Source organism: Bos taurus, chromosome 13 (assembly GCF_002263795.3).
Source record: "Bos taurus isolate L1 Dominette 01449 registration number 42190680 breed Hereford chromosome 13, ARS-UCD2.0, whole genome shotgun sequence".
NCBI classification, from domain to species: domain Eukaryota; kingdom Metazoa; phylum Chordata; class Mammalia; order Artiodactyla; family Bovidae; genus Bos; species Bos taurus.
Genome location: NC_037340.1, coordinates 6,828,088 through 6,854,639, shown reverse-complemented (window position 1 = coordinate 6,854,639; position 26,552 = coordinate 6,828,088). Strand labels below are relative to the sequence as shown.

The 26,552-nt window shown below is 44.5% G+C and overlaps 1 protein-coding gene and 1 long non-coding RNA gene across 4 annotated transcripts in view; one reads left to right on the top strand and one right to left on the bottom strand.

The window, feature by feature from the left end:
* LOC112449246 (uncharacterized) overlaps nt 1-1,094 on the top strand; it is a 29,225-nt gene extending 28,131 nt beyond the window's left edge. The window contains exon 3 of the long non-coding RNA XR_003037712.2: nt 799-1,094. This is a non-coding gene — a long non-coding RNA (uncharacterized lncRNA). The remainder of the gene's footprint in view (nt 1-798) is intronic.
* Nucleotides 1-26,552, bottom strand: part of ISM1 (isthmin 1) — a 95,180-nt gene that overhangs the window by 57,567 nt on the left and 11,061 nt on the right. The window contains exon 2 of one of the 3 annotated variants that reach the window (XM_059892484.1): nt 7,108-11,997. Coding sequence (XP_059748467.1) covers nt 7,108-7,113 — 6 coding nt within the window. The 5' untranslated portion in view covers nt 7,114-11,997. 3 annotated transcript variants of the gene reach the window in all.

Genomic DNA, 26,552 nt, shown 5'->3' with positions numbered 1-26,552 from the left:
GGGAGACAGGGACAGTCCTTGCCTTCATGGGGTTTATAGTCTCTAGCAGGGGTTCCCAAACTTTGCTCACTTCCTAATGTCCAGGTCATACTGCATGCCATTTAAATCAGGGTGTCTGGGTAGGATCCAGGGACTAGTATTTTTAAAAGACCCCTAGGGGTTCTGATGCATAGCAAAGTTTGGGAACCACATAGGATTTTTAGCTGACTTGCCAGGATTGGCCTGCTCAGTGAGCGTGGAAGCCTGGCCCATGGCTCACCTCAGCGGCTCCTGCTCAGGTGTGAAACTCCACGAGCTGAGAAGGACTGCATCCTAAGATCTTCAATGCAAGGGCAGAGCTCTCTGTAAGCCCAATCCCCTCTGAGCCCTTTCAGGGAGTTTCCTAACTAAAAAGACTAGCACATCCTCACATTCTAGTAGGGAAACTTCCTTAATCCAGACTCGAAACTTGGACACATGACCCTACACCGGATATGATAATAGTATAATATATTCGAAGGCCAGGCCACCCCAGAAGCCCTAAGCCCTCCAGTTACCATATTGATAAGGTCATTTCATGGCATGAGTCCTGGGAGCAGACTCCCAGCAGGTTTAAATCACCCAACGTCTTTGTTAAGGTTGAAAAAGAGAACTTGCCTCTTAAGCCCTTCCCTTCTGTTCTCTCTGAGCTTTGATACTCAGTTCCCCTCCAAGCAATCAATGGAAATCCATTATAGACTTTCTTGGAACTACTCCTGGGTTTTCATCAATTTAGAAAGGAAACATTACATTAAGTCTTTTTTTTTTTTTTTCTGGAAGGCTCCAAGAATTTTTAAAAATGAGAATAAAGGAAAAGAGAAAGAAAAGCGGAGTCTGCTTTGAAGTTGCAATGAACACACACAAAACAAAGCAAATGATGGATCTCGAGAAAAAAGTTCCAGGAGGAGGAGGAGGCTGTGTCCCTGCTTCCCATCGCACCTTCTTGAGGATAAAGTGGTGCCCACTCAAACCGCTGGGGCCTGCCAGTTGGCCAACTCAGCAGCATTCCACTATAGAGATTAAAACCAACTTTATGATTGTGGTGCAAATAATAAAGAGCCTGGTAGGATTTCCTTCCAAAATGAAAGCTCATTTATTCTCCAAGGTGTATAATTTGGTTGTAAATGTTTCCTTTGGGCCAAAACATCCCAGATTGGGTTTTGGCCTGGAACACATCACTGCTTTGCTGGAGCAAAACGGGCTCCGTGTGGTCCCTCCGCATCCGTCCATTTGGCATGGCCTGCTCTGGCTTCACGTCTGGCCTCGTGGCAGCAGTTTAGGGGGCAGAAGCAGGGATGGGGGATCACGAGGCAGTAGGCCCACGCTGGCTGCACCCACTCCTGAGTCCTGGTCCACCTGTGCAACGGGCTGACTCTGCTGGCCCCCACTCAGGCCTGTTCCGCTCGCTCTCAGTTGCTGGGAGAGTGGACTAGTCGTAGGGATCCGGTTCCATGTACGAGCTGACTTTTCTTCCAAGTCTTTGTGCCTTATTTTATTGATCTTTTTAAAAAAAAATCATCCTAAAAAATCTACTCAGCAATGACTAATATTTGGATAAAAGCAAAGCCAGATTCTTTCCAGGACTCATGGGCTGACCACACGGACTTGAAGCCAGAGTTTGGCCCACAGCATTAAGTCAACCTCACCCAAAGGTAAATAGCTTTTTCTCCTATACAAGCAGAGTAACAGATAACAAGGTTTTCTACCATTTTCAGGTTTATCAACTCTCTTCCTGACATCATATACTTTTAACCTGCTTTGCATTTGCATCTTAACATTAAAATTCAAAGCTGGTGCTATGCTTTGTAGATGAAAATATATTTATTCCACAGTTTTTTTTTTTTCTTTTCCTCCCAAACAGCTGGTAATGCAGAACAGGGAAACATCTTGTGGGATCAAAGAGATGGCATCAAAAGTCATCATGTGACATCCCTTTAGGATATCAGAAGTTGTTCCTCTAAGACTGGGATCACGTGAAGGAGGGGGAAAGAAGTGGGCTGAGAGAGAAAACAAGATCACCCAGGGAACAGGGGCATAGTGGCAGAAATTATAGTGTTACAGGAACCAGCTCCAGGAGTGAAGGTCAATGGTCTCATGTCTTTTTTTTTTTAATGTGGACCATTTTTCAAGTCTTTATTGAACTTATTACAATATTGTTTCTGTTTTATATTTTGTTAATTTTGGCTTCAAGGCATGTGGAATCTTAGCTCCCCAACCAAGGATTGAACCCCAGCCTCCTGCACTGGAAGGCAAAGTCTCAACCAACGGACTGCCAGGGAAGTCCCAGTCTCATGTATTTCGAAGTCACCTGCTGGGAAGTGATGGAGCATACTTTCGATCAACTTGAGATGCTCCTGAGATAGACCAGGAAACAGTGTGTCAGGCAAAAGGTAACAGAAAAAAAAAAATATAGCTTCCAGTGATGTGTAGACATCTATTAAGATAAATGATCCACCCACTTGTCAAAATTATATGAAATTTTCTAGTTGGTCATGGCCACGTGAGTCGGTTCACAGCTATACACACAGCTCATGCTCTGCTTTTTGGATAATCACCAGCTACTGGATGTCAGTGGCTTCCAGGTGGTGCTGGGGGTAAACAGCCCGCCTGCCAATGCAGGAGACATAAGAGATGCAGATTTGATCCCTGGGTCAGGAAGATCCCCTGGAGGAGGGCATGGCAACCCACTCCAGTATTCTTGCCTGGAGAATCTCACAGAAAGAGGAGCCTCGTGGACTACAGTTGATTGGGTCTCACAAAGTTGGATACATCTGAAGGGACTTAGCACGCAGGCACTCACTGGACATCAGGCCCCTAATTCAAGTGTAGCAGTAAGAAATATTCTTGAAGCAGAACGGAGTGAAGAAATGCTAGAGAATAAAGCTTTCTGATGATTCATGCACAAAATAAAGATTCTAACATGAATTGGGCAGCCACTCTGCCTCAGTTTCCAGGTCACTGCCTGGATAATTCCTAGGACTTATCCAGATAGATAATTCCTCCAACACTTTCAGTCACTGCCATAGGCAGCATGTTGCCCCCCTGCCACTGGCAAAATCAGATCCATACAGTGTTTGGAAACCACAATACTGACACATGATGAAAAAGTCGTAGAGGAAATTCCGACTTTCTTTAGTGTCAGACACACGAAAGGGATTCAAACCATGCCTGCTGCGTGAATGTCAATTTTGCACTGTGGTTAGAGGGTTTTATTCTAGGACACACACATCACACTGCGATAAAAGAGAAGCCAAGAGCCGACTGCTTTTTGAAAACTGTAATTCTTCCCTACTTCACTACCTTATGTCAATACATCTGAGCCTCTAGGGCTGTAAGTCACTTCTTGTGGCGGTCAAGTTTCATCTCCTTTAGAAGCTTTCAATCCTTTTCACAGTTCCCAGGTGCAAAGACAACTTGGCTGAAAGTCATTTTGGATTCAGAATGTTGCCTACAGAGGTCTGAACAGTGGGGTTTAGGAATAATTATCTTTCATGCTTCAGTCCCTCTTGTAAATCCCTCTTCCTTCCCGCATACCTATGCACACACACACATCAGCACACACACACGTCAACACACACACACATCAACACACACACACACATCAACACACACACACACAAGCCACTTTCCTGACAAAAATGCCTGTGATTGCTGCCAAGGCATCTGGCAAAGGGATCCTGGGTCACTAGAACCTCCCTGACCTGTGCAGGCTACCAGCTGCATGATGGCTTCCTTCATGTCAGGGTCAGAAGTGAATCGGGGACAGCAAGAGACGCACAAAGTGACATTTAAGAACATGATGTTTCCTGACACTGCTTTTTTTCGGTAAATTGAAATGGTTAATTCACATAAAAACAGATCCAGGCCCTCCTCCGGCCCCTGATGGGTCTTTTATTTATTTTAAAAAATCTCTTTTCAATCCCATCCTTTGTCGTGGTTAAGAAAAAAATTCAAAGAGTAGGACATTTATTATAGCGCAGGGGTTGGTGAATGTGAATTGTACCATTAAAAAATCAAGTCAAATTAGGTGGTTTTACATTTAGAAGAAAAAAAAACAAAACAAATATGAATGGAGAAGTCCAAACTGGTCACTTCCTGCTTGTAAACCAGGCCACTGTGAGCACTCAGGGATTTAGTCAGGGAGGGCTCTACTGCTGGCATGTAAGTAAACCGTCTGGGTATCAGTTTCCTCATCTATAAAATGAAAATAACAATATCCACTCCCCAAATGTGGGGAAGGCATTTTGGAAAGCACATTACTGTATGACATTACAGATTTTATTGAACAAGTACCTCACGCCAAGGGCTACTGTATCTGCTGTGAGAAAGGAAAGAGAAGTAAGCTGCCACCCTGTTCTCAAGACTCTTACTCTGATTTGGCAGGCAGAGTGGGGAAGGGATGAGTATATTATATTACGCTGCGTTATATTGTATTATATACATGTGTGTGCTGAGTCGCTTCGGTTGTGTCCGACTCTTTGCGGCCCCATGGACTATAGCCCGCCAGGCTCCTCTGTCCATGGGATTCTCCAGGCAAGGATACTGACCTGGGCTGCCATACCCTCCTCCAGGGGATCTTCTTGACCCAGGGATCTAACTCGCATCTCTTATGTGTCTGGCATTGGCAAGTGGGTTCTTTACCACTAGTACCACCTGGGAAGCCCATATTACATATATATAAAATTATATATATACAAACAGTTATGTGTATATTGATATATATATACAATTATATAATCATCATGTGGATACATATATCTATATAAATGGATGCACTGCACAGACACAGATTAGACAGCTAGATAGATAACTGTACATTAATCTTCATTTAATGGCTGTGCAGTGGGTTCAGACATGAGCCCATTTCTACCTCCACAGCTCACAGGAAGTTTTTGCGGTTTGTCTAGAATTTTTGCAGCTGGAAAGAGGGAGGAGGCAGTTTCGGGCAGAGCAGAGAGGCGAAAGCGCACAGGAGGGCGCAAGGACTAGTGAGAGCCTGATCTGGCTGCAAATTCCGCCTATAAAGCAAAGGGCAAGAAAAGCTGATTAACTCCAGATACACAGCTCCTCAATACCAGTTTTGAGGTAAGAAATAGGGGGAACCACTGGACTTCTTAAGCAAGGAGGGCAACAATTTTTAAGAAGATGAAGTTGAGTATTTACTATATTTTGATGAGCATGAGAATAGAGAAGCTAGACTTGAAAAGGAGATTGGGAAAGGAAAGACCAGGTCACCAAACCGGAGAGCAAAAGGGAACTGTCATCCCTGGGACAACAAAAATGGGCAGGGAGCAATGTCCGAGTTCAGGGGAATGTGAACCCATCCCCTGGAATTCACGCCTTTGTGCAGTTCACTCCGTTTGAGTATTGGATGGAACAAGTGACTTGCTTCTAACAAACAGAATAAGGCAAAAGTGATCAGAAGTCACTGTGATTAGGTAGCAGAAATCCACGAGTTTCATCTTGCTAGCACTCTCTGGCTGTGATGAAGCCAGCTGCCATATTTGGGCTGCCCCATGGAGAAGCCCACATGGCAAGGACCTGAGGGCACCCTCCGGTTAACAGCCCTGGGGAAAACAGAATCCTGCCAATGACCCAGCCTGGAAGCCAGTCTTCCACCAGCCATGCCTGGAGATGACTACAGCCCTGCCTGATACACTGCATCAGGCTAGGAGAGACCCTGGACCAAGAGTGTTCAATTTCCTGATACACAGAAATTCTGAGATTATTCTCTATATAAATTCTGAGATTATATCAAGCTGCTAAATATTGGAACAGGAGACAAATAATACAGGGAGGAAGATACTTAACTGACTTGGGGATGGTGAGTAACAGATGTTCTCTGAAGTTAAAATCCCAGACTCATGGCCCAAAGTTGTACATACTCATTCTTCTAGGCTTTGTTGATTTTAGAAACTTTTCATAAAAAGGAATCTCTCCACCATCCCTTTCTTTCACTGTTTCCTAGGGCTGATTAAAGAAACATGACTTGATTTTCAACTTCAAGCGACTCAGGGGGGCATTCCGATAGAAAAACGGCAGGAAATTAATGCCATACACACCAGGCCAGGCAGATGCTTCTGAAACTGACACGTAGGTGAAACACACCTTTCCTTTGTCCACCTTTACCATCCTTTGATTTTGCATTGGTGTTTGCTTTTAGGGGTCTTAAAATGGGAACATATCCTTTTTAACATATAGTGAGTCATCCCAGAAACGCATGGGGGTGAGTCACTCAGTCATGTCTGACTCTTTGCGATCCCATGGACTGTAGCCTGCCAGACTCCTCTGTCCATGGGATTCTCCAGGCAAGAATACTGGAGTGGGTTGCCATTCCCTTCTCCAGGGGATCTCGCTGATCCAGGGACGAAACCCAAGTCTCCTGCATCGCAGGTAGTCTCTTTACCATCTGAGCCACCAGGGAAGAAACACATGAATGGCACCAAAATACTTGAATGACAGCTAAAAAACTTGGTCCAGGGATTGTTAAAAAATCTCATTATCTCTTCATTTATGGGTTTTTGTTGTTGTTGTTTTTTAAAAAGACTTTTTGGTGTGGGCCCTTTTTTAAAAAGTCTTTATTGAATTTGTCACAATATTGCTTCTGTTTTATGTTTTGATTTTTGGGCTGCAAGGCATGTGGGATCTAAGCTCCTCGAGCAGGGATCGAACCCGCTACACTTCATCCTTTGGAAGGTGAAGTCATCACCACTAGACTGCTAGGGAAGTCGCTTTTCATATATGTTTGAATTATGGATGTATTTAGAAAAGTTAATATCATGCCTATGAACTGAGAAATAAACCTCAATAGGAAACCTTTTAATTATTTTTGTATGAGATATAATTATTTGTAGTTAAATTCTTTTCATCTGCCCTCTTGCTGTGAGAAAAAGAAATTACAGAACTATCTTGCCACATACTTTGTAGAGCCTGAAGATATGCTGTGCACAAATAAGTAACCACACTCTCTTTAGCAGCTAAGGCTGGTCTTTGCATATGAATCTTCCTTGGCAGTGGAAACAGAGACTCTGCCTTTGAACCTGACACTAGGCAAGATCTGGGGTCACGTCAGTGCTGAGGGGCTGTCACCTGCATGCCAATCAGAGGTGAGCTGTTCCGAATCCCCTCCTGCTCCTGGAGGTCTTTCAGCCTTTGAGAGTGCGAGCGGATCTTTGCATCTCGTCCAGGACTGAGGCAAATTTTCTCTGCGCTTGAGTTTCCCTCGCCTGTCTGGGAGTGAAGGAAAAGAGAAAAGGATCCCGCTGGTGTTTGTTCACGTGTCTGTGCTTGTGCTCAGTCACTTCGCTCGTGTCCGACTCTTTGCAGCCCGCCAGGCGCCTCTGTCCGTGGGATTCTCCAGGCAAGAATACTGGAGTGGGTTGCCGCGCCCTCCTCTAGGGGATTTTCCCAACCCAGGAATCGAATCTGTGTCTCCTCCAATACAACGCATTGTGTTTGTTCTTAAGTGTCACCATTTAAACCTGGCTAACGGGTCTCTCTTTCACTTGTGGCTAGATTAGCACCACCTCTGTTGCAGCTGTGGTAATAAATAAACTTCTCAAACGCTGTGAGCGCTGGGGCTTCTGTCATTCCACTAAAGCGAACATATTATTCAGCTAGTTGAGAAAATAAGTCCATCTTTCCTTCTAACGCTGGAATAATTCAGGGAAAGTTGCACCTGCTACTCTTAATGCACGAATATTGTGAATTTCTAAGTCCTTCTTCCCTATCAGATGGGTTATAACAAGTCCTACCCAAACTGTGTTTTGCTGATTAGTATCCAGATAAATATTCACAGTGCAAATAGATGCTGAAGGGTGATAAACGTGACTTTCAAATTGTGGACATGCTTAATTTCTTCCCTGGGTTTTGGCGCTGGGGAAGGACTGGCCTTCTCTTTTTTTAGACTCAGGCCTGGTGTTTTGAGAAGTGGTGGGCTGCGTGGCAAGTAATGGTCCATTATTGGTCACGTGATAAGGAAACCGAGGGGTGAGGCAGGAAGAAAGCAAACCGATGAATGCACAGGCCCAGTGTGGTACCCGGAGGTGCACGCACAGAGTGCAGTGAGCAGAAGACACCATGAGCAATAAGGCAGAGGGCCAGCTGTCCTCCAACAACAGGGGCTGCCGCTCCCCAGTGGAGGTAGCCCCCGGCCCTGGCCCTGGCCCTAATGAGAATGCATTTTCTAGCCACCTTGACTCAAGTATGACTGATGGGAGCAGAAGCGATACGTGTCCCTTCTGAGCTGAGACTGCTAAGAAGACATCAGAACCTCCATCAGCTATTCTCCCTAGTTTTCAAATTCAATGTGATCTTCACTCCATACCAGTTTCTCCCCATCCTTCAGCCTTCTCTTACTTCTGTTTATTCAACATGGGTTCTATTATTGTAACTATTCCTCTGTAACCCCTGCCCCTCAACTCTCCTTGCCCCCTTCACTCCTTCTGATCTATTCACCGGCAAAAGTTCAGTTCTGGTTGAACCCAAGGATTTGACTTCTCTAGGTTAGTAGCCAAGCAGATGGGTGATGGGAAAAAATAAAACATCCTGATGTGAAAACATCGCTGCACTTTAGATTCACGTTCTCAGACCCCTAATGAGCTCTTAGGACTGTTCCAATGCCCACTGCTGTTTGCTCAGAAGCCTGCCTTCTCCAGTGTTCAAGATGGACTGTTTTGTATCTTCTTTCTCCAAACTTTCCACTCATTGTCCTCATTGCATATTCGTTGAGGGAATGGAAGTCGTCCCTCAGATGGTCACGCTCACGCTCCCAGCACTTGACCTGTACATGTAGCTCACCGTCTCCCTCGTCCCAGCTGTCTCAGGGAATGGCCACCCCTGCTTCGATCAGAGGCCAGTTCCCACGCTCACACTCTCGCCTTCTAGAGGACTCCAGTGCCCAGTCCTTGCCTCTCAGTCTGGCATCATTAATTTCTCTATTTCTATTGGCTCAGGCTCATCAGCATCAAAGATTCCCTGGTATATCTCCAATCTTGAAACAAATGAACCAGAAACTCCTCCTTCAGTCCCATATCGGCATGCTTCCCCTTCATAGCAAAACTTCTCTAAGACTTACTTTTAGATTCCGTTTCTACTTCCTCACTTCCCACATGCTCGTTTATCCGGGAGTTGTTCAGTCGCTCAGTTGTGTCCGACTCTTTGCAACCCCGTGGACTGCAGCACGCCAGGCTCCCCTGTCCTTCACCATCTCCTGGAGCTTGCTCACACTCATGTCCATTGGGTTGGTGGTGCCATCATCCAGGAGAGGCTCCTCTGTTCCTATAGTGCCTCTGAAACAGCGTCATCGAGGCACCAGCCATGGTCATGCTCCCCGTGGGCACCTCCGTGTCCTTATCTTTGCTCCGATGGAAGCATTCAACAGGAGGTCTCTTGCTTGAAGTCACTTTCCTCCCTCGACTTCTGTAACACAACCCTTGGTTTTCCTTCTACCACTTTGGTCATGATGTTCCAGACTCAGTTCCTGGTCAGTCTGACCCCTTTCCCTGTTCATCATCTTCATTTAGACATCCACAAACATCTCAAATGTCGCATGTCTGATACAAGTCCATTGACATGGACACCATACACTGCCCCCTCCCATAAAACCAGAAGTTATCTGGGACTCTGAAGTCCAATCCTTCAGCAAATCCTGTTAGCTTTGTGTCAGAACTCTGTCTTGCATGCATTAGCCGTCCACTCCGCTCCATCCTGGCCCATGTGCCCTCCTCTCTTGCCTGGATTACTTTATGATGAAACCTCCTGACATGTCTGTACCCTTCCCTCCCATTCTCCACAAAGCAGACAAAGCCATCACTCAAAATCTCTTTCATGCTTCCTTTCTTGCTAATCTCAAAAGAACAGCCAGATTCTTCGTCATGACCTACAGGGCCCTGCCTTCTTCTACAAGTTCAGAAACCACTTCTCCCTTACACACGGTCCTTCCATCTCTTTTCTGCCCCTTAGTCAAGCTGACATCTTTCCCACCTTAAGGCTTCAGTACTTGTTACTTTACCTGCCTGACCTGCTCTCCCCCACCGGGATCAGAAGCTTGTTCTCTATTAATCTCCAGCACCTGGTGCAACCCCTGCATAGCAGGGGCATTCAATATGTGAGTCCTGAATGAGTGAATGGAATTGTGGAGCCCTTATCTGTGGGTGGGTCATGTCCTACGCTTCCATGTATGTTATTTCATTTACCTGACTGCTACCCGAAAGTCTCTCAAATAAGAAACACAATTCATGTTCACTTAGTTTCCTTTCGACTCCCCTTGACAATAAAACTGCAACTGTAACATCACAGGGTCGAGGCACTTGAAATGGACATCAGCTCCAATTATCTTTGGCAAAGAAAAACCATGAGACCTCTTAGGGTGCTCAGAAGTGGGCTTGTGGGGCTTTGTGAAACAGGACTGGCTTGAGGGTCAGTCATCCTGGAATAAGTAGTAAGGAACTGGGCAAGTCCTTCCATTTCTCCGGGTTTTTGATCCCTCGTGTCTAAAAAGAGACGTTTGGGACTCAGTTTTCAAGGTTTCTCACCAACAGTGACACTCCAGGGTTTCATCTGCAGCCTGCCTTCTAAGCAGAGAGCCTCTCTGTGGCTGTGGGGATGGTGCTGAGCCGGAGGAACCTGCTCAGCCCAGTGAGCAGGGCAGTGGGCATGCACGCCCATGTGCAGTGACCCTCGTAAGCACGGCACTTGTCATGTGCCTGGGTATCCTGGCAACACAAAAGGCATCCTCCTGGTCTTGTTGGACCAGGACAGAACCTTCCAGGGACATGGCCGTAGCAATTCCCCGCCAGCATCTGGCTTTCCTTGGGTCTCAGGAGGAAAGCCGCTGGTGACCCCCCGAGGTCACTCCAGGCAGAACACTTGGGCTTTTGTGGATACCGAGTTTTTCTTCGAAAGGGAGCCTGTGTAGCCTTCAGGCAGCTCCCGGCATCCAGGCGGGCTCCACGGCACTGGCGGGTTTCCACAGCCCTCCTTCCATTCCCCATCCTAAGCAGCATGCAGAACCCCAACCCGAAAGAACAATGGACACCCCCCGGAGCCCTCCAAGTAAAGTAAATTGAGTTAATGGTTTGAGCCATCTTGGAGCAACCATTCAGTCAGTACCAGAGGAAAAATGCGTCTCCTTCATTAGGAGGTGGCTCTTTGAAGCTATGATTCTGTCTCTTTTTTCCCCTGTGTTCACAGCCTCATTCTCTCTTCACGGTAGGAAGATGAATTGTGCTCTTCCTGGCCCCAAGGCACACGTGTCCCCCTTACCCGGGGCCACATCTCTCTGTAATTGAGTTCCCTGGTCACTTTCCTTCTCTTATTCCCCCCCTTCCCCGATTTATGAACAAACAGAAGGCCAAGGGCGTGGACGTGCACGTTAGGGCTATCCCAGAGCCTCGCACTGCGCAGAGGGCAGGCAGACTGAAACCTGTGGTGTGGCGACCACGTGGGATGGCTCTTCAGCGGGGCGAGGCCCCTGGGTGCCTTCCAGGGAGCCTGGCTCTCATCACCCCCTCCTGCAGTTCCACACGACAGTCACTTTCTTGGGATTCTCCGGCCTCTCCGAATATTTCCAGTATCTTCTAGTTGATGCTTACTCCCGCTTACAGGTGAGATCTCCTTTCCAAGGTGTCTTTGGAATCGGGTGTTTGGCCTCCGTCGAAGTCTCAGCAGGAAGGTCACAGCCGCTTCACCTGGGTGCTGTGTCTGACTGAGCATGCCGGCCGAGGAAACCGGAAAACAGGTTCTGTCCAGTTGTTGGCCTTTCTCCAGCCAAGTATGGTGCGCTGCACTTTTCAAGAGTAATGGATTAAACAGGAGGGGACGCTCCGAGCCAGGACTGATTTGGCCACTCTTTAGAATGCTGTATCCTCTGTGAACTGATTTCCCTGCTGTAATAAGTGATCACATATTGGAAGGATCATTTTGGATGGTTCCATTCAGGCTGGTAATGTTGATTGCAGACGCTTCAGTCTCCGCCACCTGGAGAAAGACTCCAAGTCAAGCCAAAGACATCCTTTGCAGTATAAGTCATTTTACGAGTATGCTAGGCAATATTTTCCCTCTTAGAAAGGGAATAAGGTGCTTCATTTTCTGGGAATCATACAAAACAACTCAGTTCTTTCCTTGCCCTTTTCTACTGTCTGTAAACGCTAACAACTGCCTGAGATTTCCACACCAGGGCTATGCAAAGAAATACGGTCCATGTGGATTATTGGGGAACTGCACAGAACCAATCCAGGAGCTTAGATTGGCCTCAGTCCTTTAAAAATGTTGACTCCATAAAAGATAACTCTAAACAAGTTAATGAATAATGGGATATGAACTTTGCTATTTTGCCTGACTTGGGTGATGTGGCCCTCTCACTTGAGGCAGATCTCCTCTCATTAATGACTTTCCGAAGACCTTGCAGAGCCTAGGGAAAGGGTTGGAGCATAAAAATATAACCCAATGAGTCAAAAAAAGTCACCATATTGAATAGAAGGCTCTCAGACCAATGGTTAGACCCTGAGGAGTGTTTGAGAACATGTAACCACAGTGATGGAATGCCCATCTTGCAGTGCTCTCAAAGATATTCTTTTAAAAATATTTTAAGTTATTGCCTTGCTTTATTGTACGTGGTGTCCTATAAAGAAGATATATGTCCACAATCGAGCTTTGAAAGGGGACCACGGGGCCAGTTCCATCTAAAGGGGTGAAGTCAAGCAGTAAATTTGCTGGTCACTCTTTTCACATGGACTGTATCTTAGCCAGCAGTTGGTCTTTGATGTCATGACAATAGTACTGGGCCACGGAGGCAGAGCAGGATCCCCCCGACGCTGAAACTAGTCCACACTCATTAAAACTTGGAGAGCAGCCTGCAGGGCAGGATACACCAAGGAGAACAGGGAGTGGACTCTGGGCTGCCGGTTGCCTTTCCCAGTGAAAAAAGGCCATCTCTCCTATACTATCTACCCTGCCTGCTACCTTCTTTACTGTATTTTAAAAAATTAATTAACTAATTAATTTTTATTTTTAGCCACACAACATGGCTTATAGAATCTTAGTTCCCCTGCCAGGGATTGAACCTGGGCCTTTGTCACTGAAGGCATGGAGTCCTAACCACTGGCCACCAGGGAATTCCCTCTTTACTGTATTTTTAACTGAAGGATGATATCCATATAGAGAAATGCATGTCTATAACTATACAGCTCAGTGAGATTTCTCAAACTGAACACAACCGTGTAGCCAACACGCAGACTGAGAAACAATATTAGCAGCAGCCAGATGCCCCCTCGTGTCCCCTTAATGAGGGTGGCTGGTGTTTTCTCTGTTCCCACAGCATAGATTAGCTTTTCCTGGTCATTTAACACTAGCAGAATTTTCTTGCATGTACGCTTTTGTGACTGGCTCCTTCTGCGTGACACGACGTTTGTGGAGTTGTACATGTTGTGTGTGGCTGTTTGCTCTTTCCCAGTGTGCGCACTTACTGCCTTATTCTCCGTCTTACTGTGGATAGGCACTTTGGGTCTTTCCAGTTTGGGGTCTATTTTAACTAGTGCTGCTGTGAGCATTCTTTTTTAGGTTTTTGAGTCCACGGAGGAATACATTTCTGTGGGGAATATACCCAGGATGGGATTGCTGGGTCAGAGGGTACATATATATTCTGTCTTAGTAGCTACTCTGGAAAAACAATTTTCCAAAGTGTTCCCATCTGTTTGTATTCCCTATAGGTGCTCCACATTCTTGCCAACAGTCTTTAGTTTCTGTTTCCATTTTGCCATTCTGTGAGATAAAATAGTGATTTCACACTTCTAGTGGTCATACTTTTTTTTTTTTTTTTTAAGTTTTGTTTGTTTTTCTGTTGAAGCCATCAACCTAGTCAGTTCTCAATTCTGTGACAATCACAAAGTTACTAAGCTATTAAGATCATTGACACGAGACTGGTCCCAATCCAACGTTTGAGGAGCAAAGAGAGAAGGGAGAAGGCACTACAGAACATATCCAAAGTATGAGACAAGTTCTGTCAGAAGCAAAGCAAAACAAAGGATAAAATTCACTGGGGGTACAGGGCTGTCAGAGACATGGGACGGACGACAGGGAAAGCTCTAGAACCACGGTGGCCCACAAGCTGATTAGATACTAGCGGTGTAACGCCACAACCAGAAAAGGAAGTACGATACTCCTCTCAACTATGGGAAACACTTAAAAATTCCTGACCACTCTCTCCTCAGAAGACCTTGAGGGAAAGGACTTTGTGACACACCAAGGAAAGGGAAGAATCTGATTAGTCACAAGGAAAAGATTCTTCTGGCCAGAAACTGTAATTGGAAAGCAGAATACACAGCTCAGAGAGCTGGCAAAATTCCTGTCCCCAGGTCTGCCTGTTTCTCTTGTTAGGTCTGAGAAAGGAAGGCAGGGAAGGGTGCCCCTTCGTAAGGGACGCCCTGCAAAGGTGTTGCCGGCTTTGGTCGCTAAAGCCCACGGGTGATGAATAACGTATCCGTGGGCACAGTCCCACCCCCACCACAGAACACACCGTTTTTAAGCAGTGAAACTGCACAAGAGAGACCAGGCAGAAGGAAGATGGAAAGAGAGAAGCGTATGTCTCTTGACTCAGAAACCACTTTTGGTGGAATCCAGTGTGGACTGAGCAACCCGTGGCCTTTCTGGGTCTTCTCAGAGGCAGGATCCTGCAGGCCCCACTCCCTGATGGCTCAGATGGTAAAGAATCTGCCTGCAGTGCAGGAGACGCAGGTTTGATCCCTGGGTTGGGAAGATCCCCTGGAGAAGGGAATGACTACCCATTCCAGTGTTCTTGCCTGGAGAATTCCATGGACAGAAGAGCCTGGTGGGCTACAGTCCGTGGGGTTGCAAAAAGTCAGGCGTGACTGAGCGACTAACCCTTTCGCCTCTTCTTTCTTCCCCTCAGTCTGATTCCAGCCCAAAGCCAGGTCCAGCAGCTGCACAACACAGCCTTGGCTAACGGTTGGGTCCCACTGGAAATGTTCAGCACATCCATCCAGCATCCGTTTCTTGGAATGTGGACATGGCTGCATGGTGGGTGGGGTCAGAAGTTACTCTTGTTGTTCAGTCGCTAAGTAATATCTGACTCTTTGAGACCTCGTAGACTGTAGTCCACCAGGCTCCTTTGTTCATGGGATTCTCCAGGCAAAAATACTGGAGTGGGTTGCCATTCACTTCTCCAGGGGATCTTCCTAACCCAGGGATCGATCCTGCATCTCGCATTGGCAGGCGGATTCTTTACTACTGAGCCATGTGGGAAGCCCAGGGTGGGAAGGGCCTGTTTAACCAGGAGACCAGCTCTTTCCCAGCCTTTTCTCCCTAGCTGCCCCCTGCTCTTTCCTTTCCTTCTCCCACATGAGAGAAGCCACCAGGAATAACCTTTCTAGAAGCATCACTGATAGACATGAGGCAGAATAGGCATCAGCACATGGAGCCAGCCTGGACTGCCTCCCTTCTGCGATGCCTTTCCCTCCACACAACGTGCTCAGGACAATCAGATATTAAACCATGATTTCATGACACTGCTCTGCCTTCGTTTCCTCAGCTGCAAAATGGGAAAGAATCTTCACTGGGCTGTTGTGAGAATTAAAGGTGCAAATACATACAAAGTTGTTATTTATTCTGCTCTTGGCACAGAATAAATGCTTAAGGTTAGCTTTTATATCACTATCAGCATCATTGTCACCATGTTTGAAGATAAAGTTTAAAAATCAGTATAATTATCCCATTAGGATGTCTATTTTTATTTACTTTTTTTTAGTCTACTTTTAGATAAGGAAAATGAAATGCATAGAGTTGAAGTGACTTGTCCAAGGTCACGCTGCTCTGTAGCACCAGATTCATGGGTCGAAGTGTCCTTATGCGTCAAGGACGGTCCTTTCAGCATTATAACCTCCCATGGATCCCACTTTTACTATCCCATTTACTGAACAGGACATAGAAGCACAGAGAAGTGTGAGACTTTTGCTGAAGGCACACACATGAGAAGCAGAGGAAGCACTGAAACAAATCCAAAGCCTTCGGCCACTCTGTTGGGCTTTGTGATGAGTTTTGGCCAAGAGGATGCTAACAAATGTGATCTAAGCAAAGCCTGGAGTGTACTTGTCCTTCGGGCTTGCCTCTGCCTTTCTGTGATTTTTCATCACCGTGAGAGGAGTGCAGGGCAGGTAGCCTGCCAGTTGTTTAAATCCAGGAGATGCAGGAAGAAACCCAGACCCAAGCCTTAGCCTGGAGCCCAGCCTGCCTAGATCTACTGAGCCCCAGCAACCCACAGACCCACAGGCATGAGAATACATGCTTGTTTTTACAGCCCACTGAGGTTTGGGGTAGGTTGTTGTGGCACTCAACTGGGCAATAATACCTGATCTGTCCTGAGTGCTTCTGGGGACTTGCAACTTGCAAGAAAAGCATGCATCTTGACCAGAGCTTCTTAATCTGTGACGAGCATGTGATTCACCGGGGGGCCCTGATTAAATTGTAGATCCTGATTCAGTCATTCTGGGTGGGGCCTGAGATTCTTATTTTCTAATGAGTTCCCAGGAGACACTGTTGCTGCTGCCCCATGAACCACACCGTGGGTGCAAGTGTGGAGAAATCATCCCTAGCTTCTCGCCTGTACCTGCAAGTCACGACTGCTCCATGTCCCTTGGGGCAGAGGACGGGCCACCTTGTGTGTCAGTAAAGAATAGTCCTTGCCCTCTAGCAAGAATCCTCTGTGGGTTTCTACGAGTCATCACTCTTCTCATGTCCAGCGTGGCCAGAGGTTCAGCTCATGTTAACATTCCTGCAGTCTTTTTCCTGGACTAAGGATTAGAAACACTTAATGAGATCTCCCCTTTTGAATTTTTGTCCTTCCTGAAATTTGAAGATTTCCAGCAATAAACCTGGCTTCCAGTTCATTTTGGGCTCATAACCAATACCAGATTTCCAAGTCACAATGTAATTGAGTCTCCAGGCAGGAGATACAAATCTATTTCTGGTTCTGTTAACTTCCAGTCAGGCAGGGCATCAGGACAAGAAGATGAAGGGAACATCAAACAGCAGCTTACAGAGGAAGTCAAGTCTCCTTCTAGGAGACTCTTCCCACTGGTTCTTGTCCAGCAACTATTTCTTTCTACCACCACCATCACCATCACCAGCAACCATGCTCACCTGGAGGATTGAGCCCCCTGAAACTTTTGATTTGGAGAATCCTGAAAAGGTAGGAGAATTCTTTCCAAGGAAACGGTATCTTCTCCCCTTCCTTCAGTTTTCCATAATATATTATGGATTATACACTTGTGTATTAGCTGTAGGAAGATACCATCCTGCAGCTAAACTTCCGAATTCTCTCGTTTTCTAACAATGTCCTGGGTTTTATAGATCCGAAACGTGTTATGTGAATGCCTCTAAAAGATTGCCACAATCTTATTTTATTTATTTATTATTATTTTTTAGGTGAGCGTGGGACAAGCTGGAATATTAGGATTGACATATATATTACACTGATTGCGTGTGTGCTAAGTCGCTTCAGTCATGTCTGACTCTTTGTGATGCTATGGACTCTAGCCCACCAAGTTCCTCTGTCCATGGTGATTCTCCAGGCAATACTAGAGTGGGTTGTCATGCCCTCCTACAGGAGATCTTCTCAACCCAGGGACTGAAACCTGATCTCTTACATCTCCTGCATTGGTGGGCGAGTTCTTTACTACTAGTACCACCTGGGAAGCTCATATATATTTATACACTACCATGTGTAAAACAGATAGCTAGTGGGAACCTGCTATAAAGCACAGGAAACTCATCTAGGTGCTCTGTGATGACATAGAGGGCTGGGATGGGAATGGTGGAAAGGAGACCAAGAGGGAGGGGATATTCATATACGTACAGCTGATTCACTTTGTTGCACAGCAGAAACTACCACTACATTGTAATGCAATTATATTCCCTCAAAAAAGTTTAAAAAAAGACTGCCACAATTTTAAGTAAGCTAAACATATACCCAGCTAGTCTGCCTCTAAGAATTCACACAAGAGAAATGAGAGCATATGTTCACGATGCAAGGACTTACACCCAAACACTCGTAGCATCCTTATTTTGATAGGCCCGAGTTGGAAGCAACCTCAGCGTGCTTCACTGGGTAAATGGAAAGGCATATTGTGTACACATACCATGGAATACCAGCTGGCGATAAAAGGATCAAACTCGTATGCACCAAACAACGTGGATGCATCCCAGAATCATTATGGTGCACAAAAGAGCTCCCCATGCTGTACATTCTGTACCAGTCTGCTTATGTAAAACTCTAGGAAATGTAAAAACGGATCCATAGTGACAGAAGGCAGATCAGTGGTGGAGGTTCCTGAGGAATGAAGGAGGAATCCCCAAGGAACACAAAGAAGCTTTCAGAGATGGTGGATTTATTCATTACCTGGATGGTGGTGATGGTTTCACAGGTGTTAACTCCTCTCTGTTCACTTTGAGTATGCACAGTTCATTGTATGCCAACTGTACCTTAATAAAACAGTATTTTTTAAAAATAATAACACAACTGCCATTTTCCTCCTTGTTGTCTCCTCATCACAGTCTCTAAGAGGTGGCTGGGAGCCAAGGCATGTGCTTTGTTTCATTGGCTTTGGCATGAATGCTCTCTCTCGATGCTGATGGGAGTAAGGTAGCACCTGGGTGACCTATGACATCATTTCCAGCCCCCCTGGCATGCTTCATATAGGTTCTAGCCACACCTTGGTATTTTCAAAAATAGAGATGAAGTGTACAGCAGGAAGCAGCCTCTTGAATTCACAGTCAACCTGCCTTTTCCAGGGTCACTTCTGCTGCACATCTGGGATCGAGGTGCTCCACACTGTGAGTCTGGCAGCCCAGAGCCCCAGACACGAGGCTGAAATTCTCCTGCTCCTTTGGCCCTGAAGCGCTGTTCCTTCTGGGGAAGGGGGGCCCAGGAGGGCTGCTGTCTGACGGAGGTGCATCAGCCGGAGACAGTGCTCTATGTGAGATGACTTGGTTTACTAAGATGTGCCGGGGTCAGTTCAACAGGAAGGAGTGAACCTGGTGTTTTCACTTCTACTCAGTTTACAGAAACAACTTTCCAGTGACACATGCTGGTCTGTGCCTGGGGAGTTGACACAAAGCTCCATTTACCCAGGAACCCTGACCACTACCTTTTTTAGGCATTAGAAGGTGCTCTCACACACCCTTGAGGGCTTCCCACCGTCGCTCATCCTCCCACCTAAAACGGCAAACAAGCACGGGACGAGGCTCTCCTGAGGAAAACAACAGTCATCTCTCCACACACAAGCCATTCACAGGCTCTGCCTAGGCCTGACCTTTGCCATTCCTACGATTTTGGAATTCCGCTCTGCCCAGCCGCTCTGGGAGAGGATGGCATGGTTTGATTCTGTTGCTGTCACTGGTCATCCCTTTCTGAGGTGAACAGATGTCAGCCTTGTTAACAGCAGCGAGAAACAGCAGGCACCTCATGGAAACCCCACACTGTACATCTTCCTGCACCTGAAGAAGTGGCCAGTGATCCCATGGCTGAGGTTTGACTACCACTTTTTAGTTTAGTTTCTTCCAGAAGCAAACTCTGAGACAAAGAGCAAGCGGTCCTTGGGAGATATCCCCAGGAAGCTCTGGTAGGAGAAAGGGAAAGAGGTGGGGAAGGGGAGGAGCCACAAGGCTACATGGTCAGGTCACTGATCAGGACGGGCAGTGAGTGCTTAGTCCAAAGAGGAGCACTGGGCACTTAGCACGTCTATTTTCTTCGCATTGCACTCTACCCAACATTTGCACTGGCACACCACAGAAAGAAAGAAATTAAGCTTTATATCTTTCATGTCTAGGGCTTCTTATGACGTTCTTATGGAAGAGTAGTACAGACAAGGTTTAAATAAAATGCAAAATGAGTTTTTCTTTTTCAGTGACACACTCCCTTGCTGCTTCTTCAACCTCATTGCATTCAGTCCTGGGAACCAAGCTGACATCCCAGTCCCAGCCCTTAAATAATCTGCCTTTTGAGGAATGAGCGCAGACAGTGAGGTACCCTTAGCTGTCACTGAAGAAAGGGGCTTCATCACTGCCCTTTCCGTTGTGAATCATAGAATCCTGAGCCAAGGTCATAGATGTCCGCAGACGAAAGAGAAATAAGAGGATCACGTACAGTAAAACATTGTAAAATTAGATCAGTGAAGACAAGTTAAAAACTGAGATAATCAAATGGGGAGAAGAACTATTAAATAATAACCTTCAAGTCCTGCATGAGATGTTTCTTGAAAAGGGAATAAATAGTGGGAAAAGAAGAGCAAACATGATATTAAGATGGGTCAAAAAAGATTTAAAGGACACAGTAGAGAAAAAAATATTCGGTCACTGATGGCTGTAAAAACGTACTTGTACAGGCTTCCAGATCAAGATTGCAGAGTGGAAGGACATGTACTCATTTCCTCCTACAAGAGCACCAAAATTGCAACTAGCTGTTGAACAGCCATCAATAGGAGGACGCTGGAACCCACCAAAAAAAAGATACTCCACATCCAAAGACAAAGAAGAAGCCTCAGCGAGACAGTAGGAGGGGTGCAATCACAATAAAATCAAGTCCTATACCCGCCAGGTGGGCAACCCACAGATTAGCGATTAATAATATCAAAGTTCTTGCACTGTTGTGAACATTCTGAGCCCCACATCAGGCTTCCCAGCCTGGGGATCCAACAAAGGGATTGGGAATCCCTGGTGAATCTGGCCTTGAGGGCCAAGCAGGGTTTGATTATAGGCCTTCCAGAGGGCTGGGGAACCAGAGACTCCAGTTTTGGAGGGCACAAACAAAATTTTGCATGCACCAAGACCCAGAGAAGAGAAGCAGTGTCTCCACAGGAGACTGAACCACCATTACCTGCTGGTGTTGGAGGGCCTCCTGTGGCGGTGCGGGTCGGCAGGGGCTCACCACAGGGATGGGGGTACTGCAAGGTCCCCCTTGGCGTAAACCCTCTTGGACTTCACCATTAACCCTACCATAGACCCCAGGGCTGGGTCACCTCAGGCCAAACAACTACCAGGGAGGGACAGTAACCTCACCCATCAGCAGATAATTGGATTAAAGCTTTACTGAGCAAGGCCCTGCCCACCAGAGCAAGACCTGGTTTTTCCCATCGCCAACCCCTCCCATCAAGAAGGTTACACAAGCCTCTTAGCCTCAGTTATCAGAGGGCAGACAGAAGAAGCAAGAAGAAGCACAGTGTCACAAAACATATTACAGAAAGTTAACCATAATGAAAAAGCAGAAAGTTATGTCCCAGATGAAGGGACAAGATAAAATCCCAGAAAAACAACTAAATGAAGTGGAGATAGGCAACCTTCCCAAAAAAAAGAATTCAGAATAGTGATAGTGAAGATGATCCAGGATCTTGGGAAAAGAATGGAGGCAAAGAATGGGAAGATGCAAGAAAAGTTTACCAAAGACCTAGAAGAACTAAAGAGCAAATAAACACAGATGAATAATACACTAGTAGGAATCAATAGCAGAAAAACTGAGGCAGAAGAACAGATAAATGACCTGGAGGACAAAATGGTGGAAATCACTGCCACAGAACAAAATATAGAAAAAAGAATGAAAAAGTGAAGACAGCCTAAGAGACCTCTGGGACAACATTAAAGGCACCAACATTTGCATTAGTGGGGTCCCAGAAGGAGAAGAATGAGAAAAAGGGCCTGAGAAAATATTTGAAGAGATAATAGCTGAAAACTTCCAAAATATGGGAAAGGATATAGTCAACCAAGTTCAGGAAGCACAGAGAGTCCCAAGCAGGATAAACCCAAGGAGGAACACACTGAGGCACATAGTAATCAAACTGACAAAACTTAAACACAGAGATAAAATAGTAAAAGCAACAAGGAAAAAGTGACAGTATACAAGGAAACTCCCGTCAGGCTATCAGCTGATTTCTCAGCAGAAACTCTACAAACCAGAGGGAAATGACATGATATATTTAAAGTGATGGAAGGGAAGAACCTACAACCAAGAACATTCTACCCAGAAAGACTCTGATTCAGATTTGATGGAGAAATCAAAAGCTTCCCAGATAAGCAAAAGTTAAGAGAATTCAGCACCACCAAACCAGCTTTACAACAAATGCTAAAGGAACTTCTCTAGGCAGGGAACACAAGAAAAAGGAAAAGACCTACAGAAAATAAGACCAAAACAATTAAGAAAACAGTAATAGGATCATATATATCAATCATTACCTTAAGTATAATGAATTACACGCACCAACCAAAAGACATAGACTGGCTGGGTGGGTGGAAACGTGTGTGTGTATGCACTTCCACTTACCACATCACTCTGCTTGACTCTCCCAAATTGTTAGTGATTACTTTATACTGTTAAGTTAATCATGTTTCCATTATGGCTTGCAATTGTAATTATTTTTTATTTTTTGTCTGGCTATTGATTGTGAAAACTGATAAACATCTTTTACTATTGTGATTATGTAACTATTACTTACTTTATACCACTGTATCATGATTGGTCAACAGAAAAATAATAGAACTCTGTATCACCAAAACTAGAGTCTAATAGAAAAAACCTGTAATCACTTTTTAAAATCCAGATGCATATCAGAATTATCGTGAAATTTTTTGAAAAACACAAATGCTCAGGTATTGCTTTTTTTTCTCCAGATATGTTTGTAATGAGCAGTCATGTTAAAAACAACTGGACTATATGATGATCGTTTAGCTAGTTTGTTTCACTATTTCTATTTCAAATTCAGTGCTCCCATTTCATTTATGTTCTCCAATTTCTCCATCTCTTCTTTTTTTTTTTTTGATGTTCTTTCTCAGGACTTTGTCAAGTGTAGGAGAAAAGTTTTTGTATCCATATATAAATATGGATAATATATATATTTTTGAAAACGTGAATTTTTGCCTAGCTAAAAAATTATGACAGTTTGATTCCACTTGTTTGACTTAGAGTGAATAGAATGCTAGATTTCTAATTAAAAAATAGATACACAACAAGCAACAAAGATTTACTGTATATCACAGGGAACTACAGTTAATATCTTGAAATAACCTATGATGGAAAATAATTTCAAAAATTATATATGTGTATGTGTATAACCAAATCACCTTGCTGTGCATCTGAAACATTGTAAGTCAATTATACTTCAATTACATATATATATATATATATATATAAAGTACTTATACAAGTACAAACAGGATTCTTTCCTTTGGAGGCTTTAAAAACACAATAGATTCTTCTTAATTGAATGGATAGTTCTCATGACTTCTGAGCCTCACAATCAATGCCTTTTAGAACATGGCTGGGAAAGAATGAATGAAGGGGCTGCACAAATAAGAGAACTTTCTTCTGGTTTGTATACAGGAAAAGAAGTGAAAAATAAAATTACAGGGTCTCAATTCAAGGTGGCAGACTGGGTATTTTCATTTACTTATTTTCCTTCTCTAAATTCTACTGAAAAAGAAGATGAAATAGAAGAATAAATTCCCAACAGAATTGGAAAGCTGAGAGGGAACGTCTATAGAAGAAGGAATGATTTCTGGCAGATATGAAACAGATGGTACCTAATTGAAAGTGAAGCATTACAGAGTTGAGAAAGTGAGAGAAAGACTGCCAGAGGAAGCACGTTTCTTCAGAGGAATTCCCAGAGCAACGCAAAGAATAGAGCCTGTGTCAGTTTCACTAGCAAGTATTTACTAACAAGAAATGAAAACCTATGTCCCGGCTTGTACAAAAAAGTTAATATGATCTTAATTACAGTAAGCATCCAAACCATTGGAAAAAACCCAAATGACCATCATTGGGGAAAGGGATAAATAAACTGTGGCATAGTTATACAATGGAATATCTCTTAACAATAAAGAAGAGAAACTTACTGGTGTACACAGCAACAAAAATGAATACCAAAAAAAATATGTTAAGCAAAAGAAACCCAGACACATACACAGGCACACATACACACGCACACACACACAAATGCACACCATACAATTCCATCTACGTGAAGATCTCAAAGAGGCAAACTAATCCATGGTGATAAGAGTAAGACACTGGTTGCTTATGGGGGGGTGTGTAAATTGCCTACAAAGGTGCACTCGAAGACTTTTGGGGATGATGGAGATGTTCTGTATCTAATTTTGATAGTGGTTATATAGGTATATATAATTGTCAAAAATGGAACTGAATCTTTAAGATGCATTCATCTTATTGTATGTAAATTATTCATCATTAAAAATGTTTTAAATATGTAGAGAGAGAAAAAAGCGAAGGAGCAGAGGAGGGGAGGACGGAAGGAAGAGAAAAGAAGGGAAGAAAAGAGAAGAAGCTACAGAAGTTAGGTGAAAAGGGTAAGGGCAGGGAACTGATAAACAGTGAGAGAGCTACACTAGGGCTGCCAAAGCTGGAGGATTCGGCTAAGACATGAACTGCATTAGAAAAATGCAAAGAGAAAAACATCAGAGATGTGGAAGACCGCTCGATTTTGAAATCCTAACATTAGTGTCAAAGTCTACCAGGAGCTCCAGAAGATGAATACAAGGACATTGGAAATAAGCAACTTTCTCAGGCTGAAGAGAAACTTGAGGATTCAGATTGAAAGCACCCACCGCATGCTGAAGAGGACTAACAACAAAGGCCCTAATTCTGAGCACAAGCCAATGAAGTTTCTGAGCATTATGAACAAAGAGAAAAACCCTAAAAGCTTCCACTTAAAAAATCACCTACAAAGAAAAAGCATCAGACTTTTCACTGAAACATGAGATGCTATAAAAAAAAACTTGCATTACATCTTCAAAATTCTGAGGGGAAACAAGATAGAAAAAAACTAACAGCCAAATTAGCATTTAAGTGTGAGAAGCACATAAAGATGTACTTAAAATTTTAGAATCTGAGAGTTTATCTGTTTCATTGTTTCTTTTGGCCACACCACACAGCTTGTGGGATCTTAGTTCCCTGACCAGGGGTTAAACCCAGGGCCCAGATAGTGAGATTGCTAAGTCCTAACTACTAAACCTCCGGGGAACACCTAAGAGTTTATCTTTTGATAAAACCTTTCTGAGAGAACTTTTTGAGAATGTATTCCAGCAAAATAAAAGATGAAGATACGAGATTCCAGAAGCAGCAGCAGCAGACAAATTTAAAAAAATAAATCTTATAGTTAAGTCTAAATAATGATCCTGATGCTCAAGCTGGTTTTAGAAAAGGCAGAGGAACCAGAGATCAAATTGCCAACATCTGCTGGATCATGGAAAAAGCAAGAGAGTTCCAGAAAAACATCTATTTCTGCTTTATTGACTATGCCAAAGCCTTTGACTGTGTGGATCACAATAAACTGTGGAAAATTCTGAAAGAGATGGGAATACCAGACCACCTGACCTGCCTCTTGAGAAATCTGTATGCCAGTCAGGAAGCAACAGTTAGAACTGGACATGGAACAACAGACTGGTTCCAAATAGGAAAAGGAGTATGTCAAGGCTGTATATTGTCACCCTGCTTATTTAACTTATATGCAGAGTACATCAGGAGAAACGCTGGACTGGAAGAAACACAAGCTGGAATCAAGATTGCCAGGAGAAATATCAATAACCTCAGATATGCAGATGACACCACCCTTATGGCAGAAAGTGAAGAGGAACCTAAAAGCCTCTTGATGAAAGTGAAAGTGGAGAGTGAAAAAGTTGGCTTAAAGCTCAACATTCAGAAGACTAAGATCATGGCATCCTTTCCCATCACTTCATGGGAAATAGATGGGGAAAGAGTGGAAACAGTGTCAGACTTTATATTTCTGGGCTCCAAAATCACTGCAGATGGTGACTGCAGCCATGAAATTAAAAGATGCTTACTCCTTGGAAGGAAAGTTATGACTAACCTAGATAGCATATTCAAAAGCAGAGACATTACTTTGCCAACAAAGGTCCGTCTAGTCAAGGCTATGGTTTTTCCTGTGGTCATGTATGGATGTGAGAGTTGGACTGTGAAGAAGGCTGAGCATTGAAGAATTGATGCTTTTGAACTGTGGTGTTGGAGAAGACTCTTGAGAGTCCCTTGGACTGCAAGGAGATCCAACCAGTCCATTCTGAAGGAGATCAGCCCTGGGATTTCTTTGGAAGGAATGATGCTAAAGCTGAAACTCTGGTACTTTGGCCACCTCATGCGAAGAGTTGACTCATTGGAAAAGACTCTGATGCTGGGAGGGATTGGGGGCAGGAGGAGAAGGGGATGACAGAGGATGAGATGGCTGGATGGCATCACTGACTCGATGGACGTGAGTCTGAGTGAACTCCGGAAGTTGGTGATGGACAGGGAGGCCTGGCGTGCTGTGATTCATGGGGTCTCGAAGAGTTGGACACAACTGAGCAACTGAACTGAACTGAATGATTGGGAGAATTATACTACTGCTAAGAAATTATTCCTAAGACAGCAAAAATGAAAAATAATGAAGGAAAGAAGGAAGATATTAGAAATGAAAGAAAAATGAATAACCTAGCACTAAATATTCAGATAATGTGATTAAAATTTG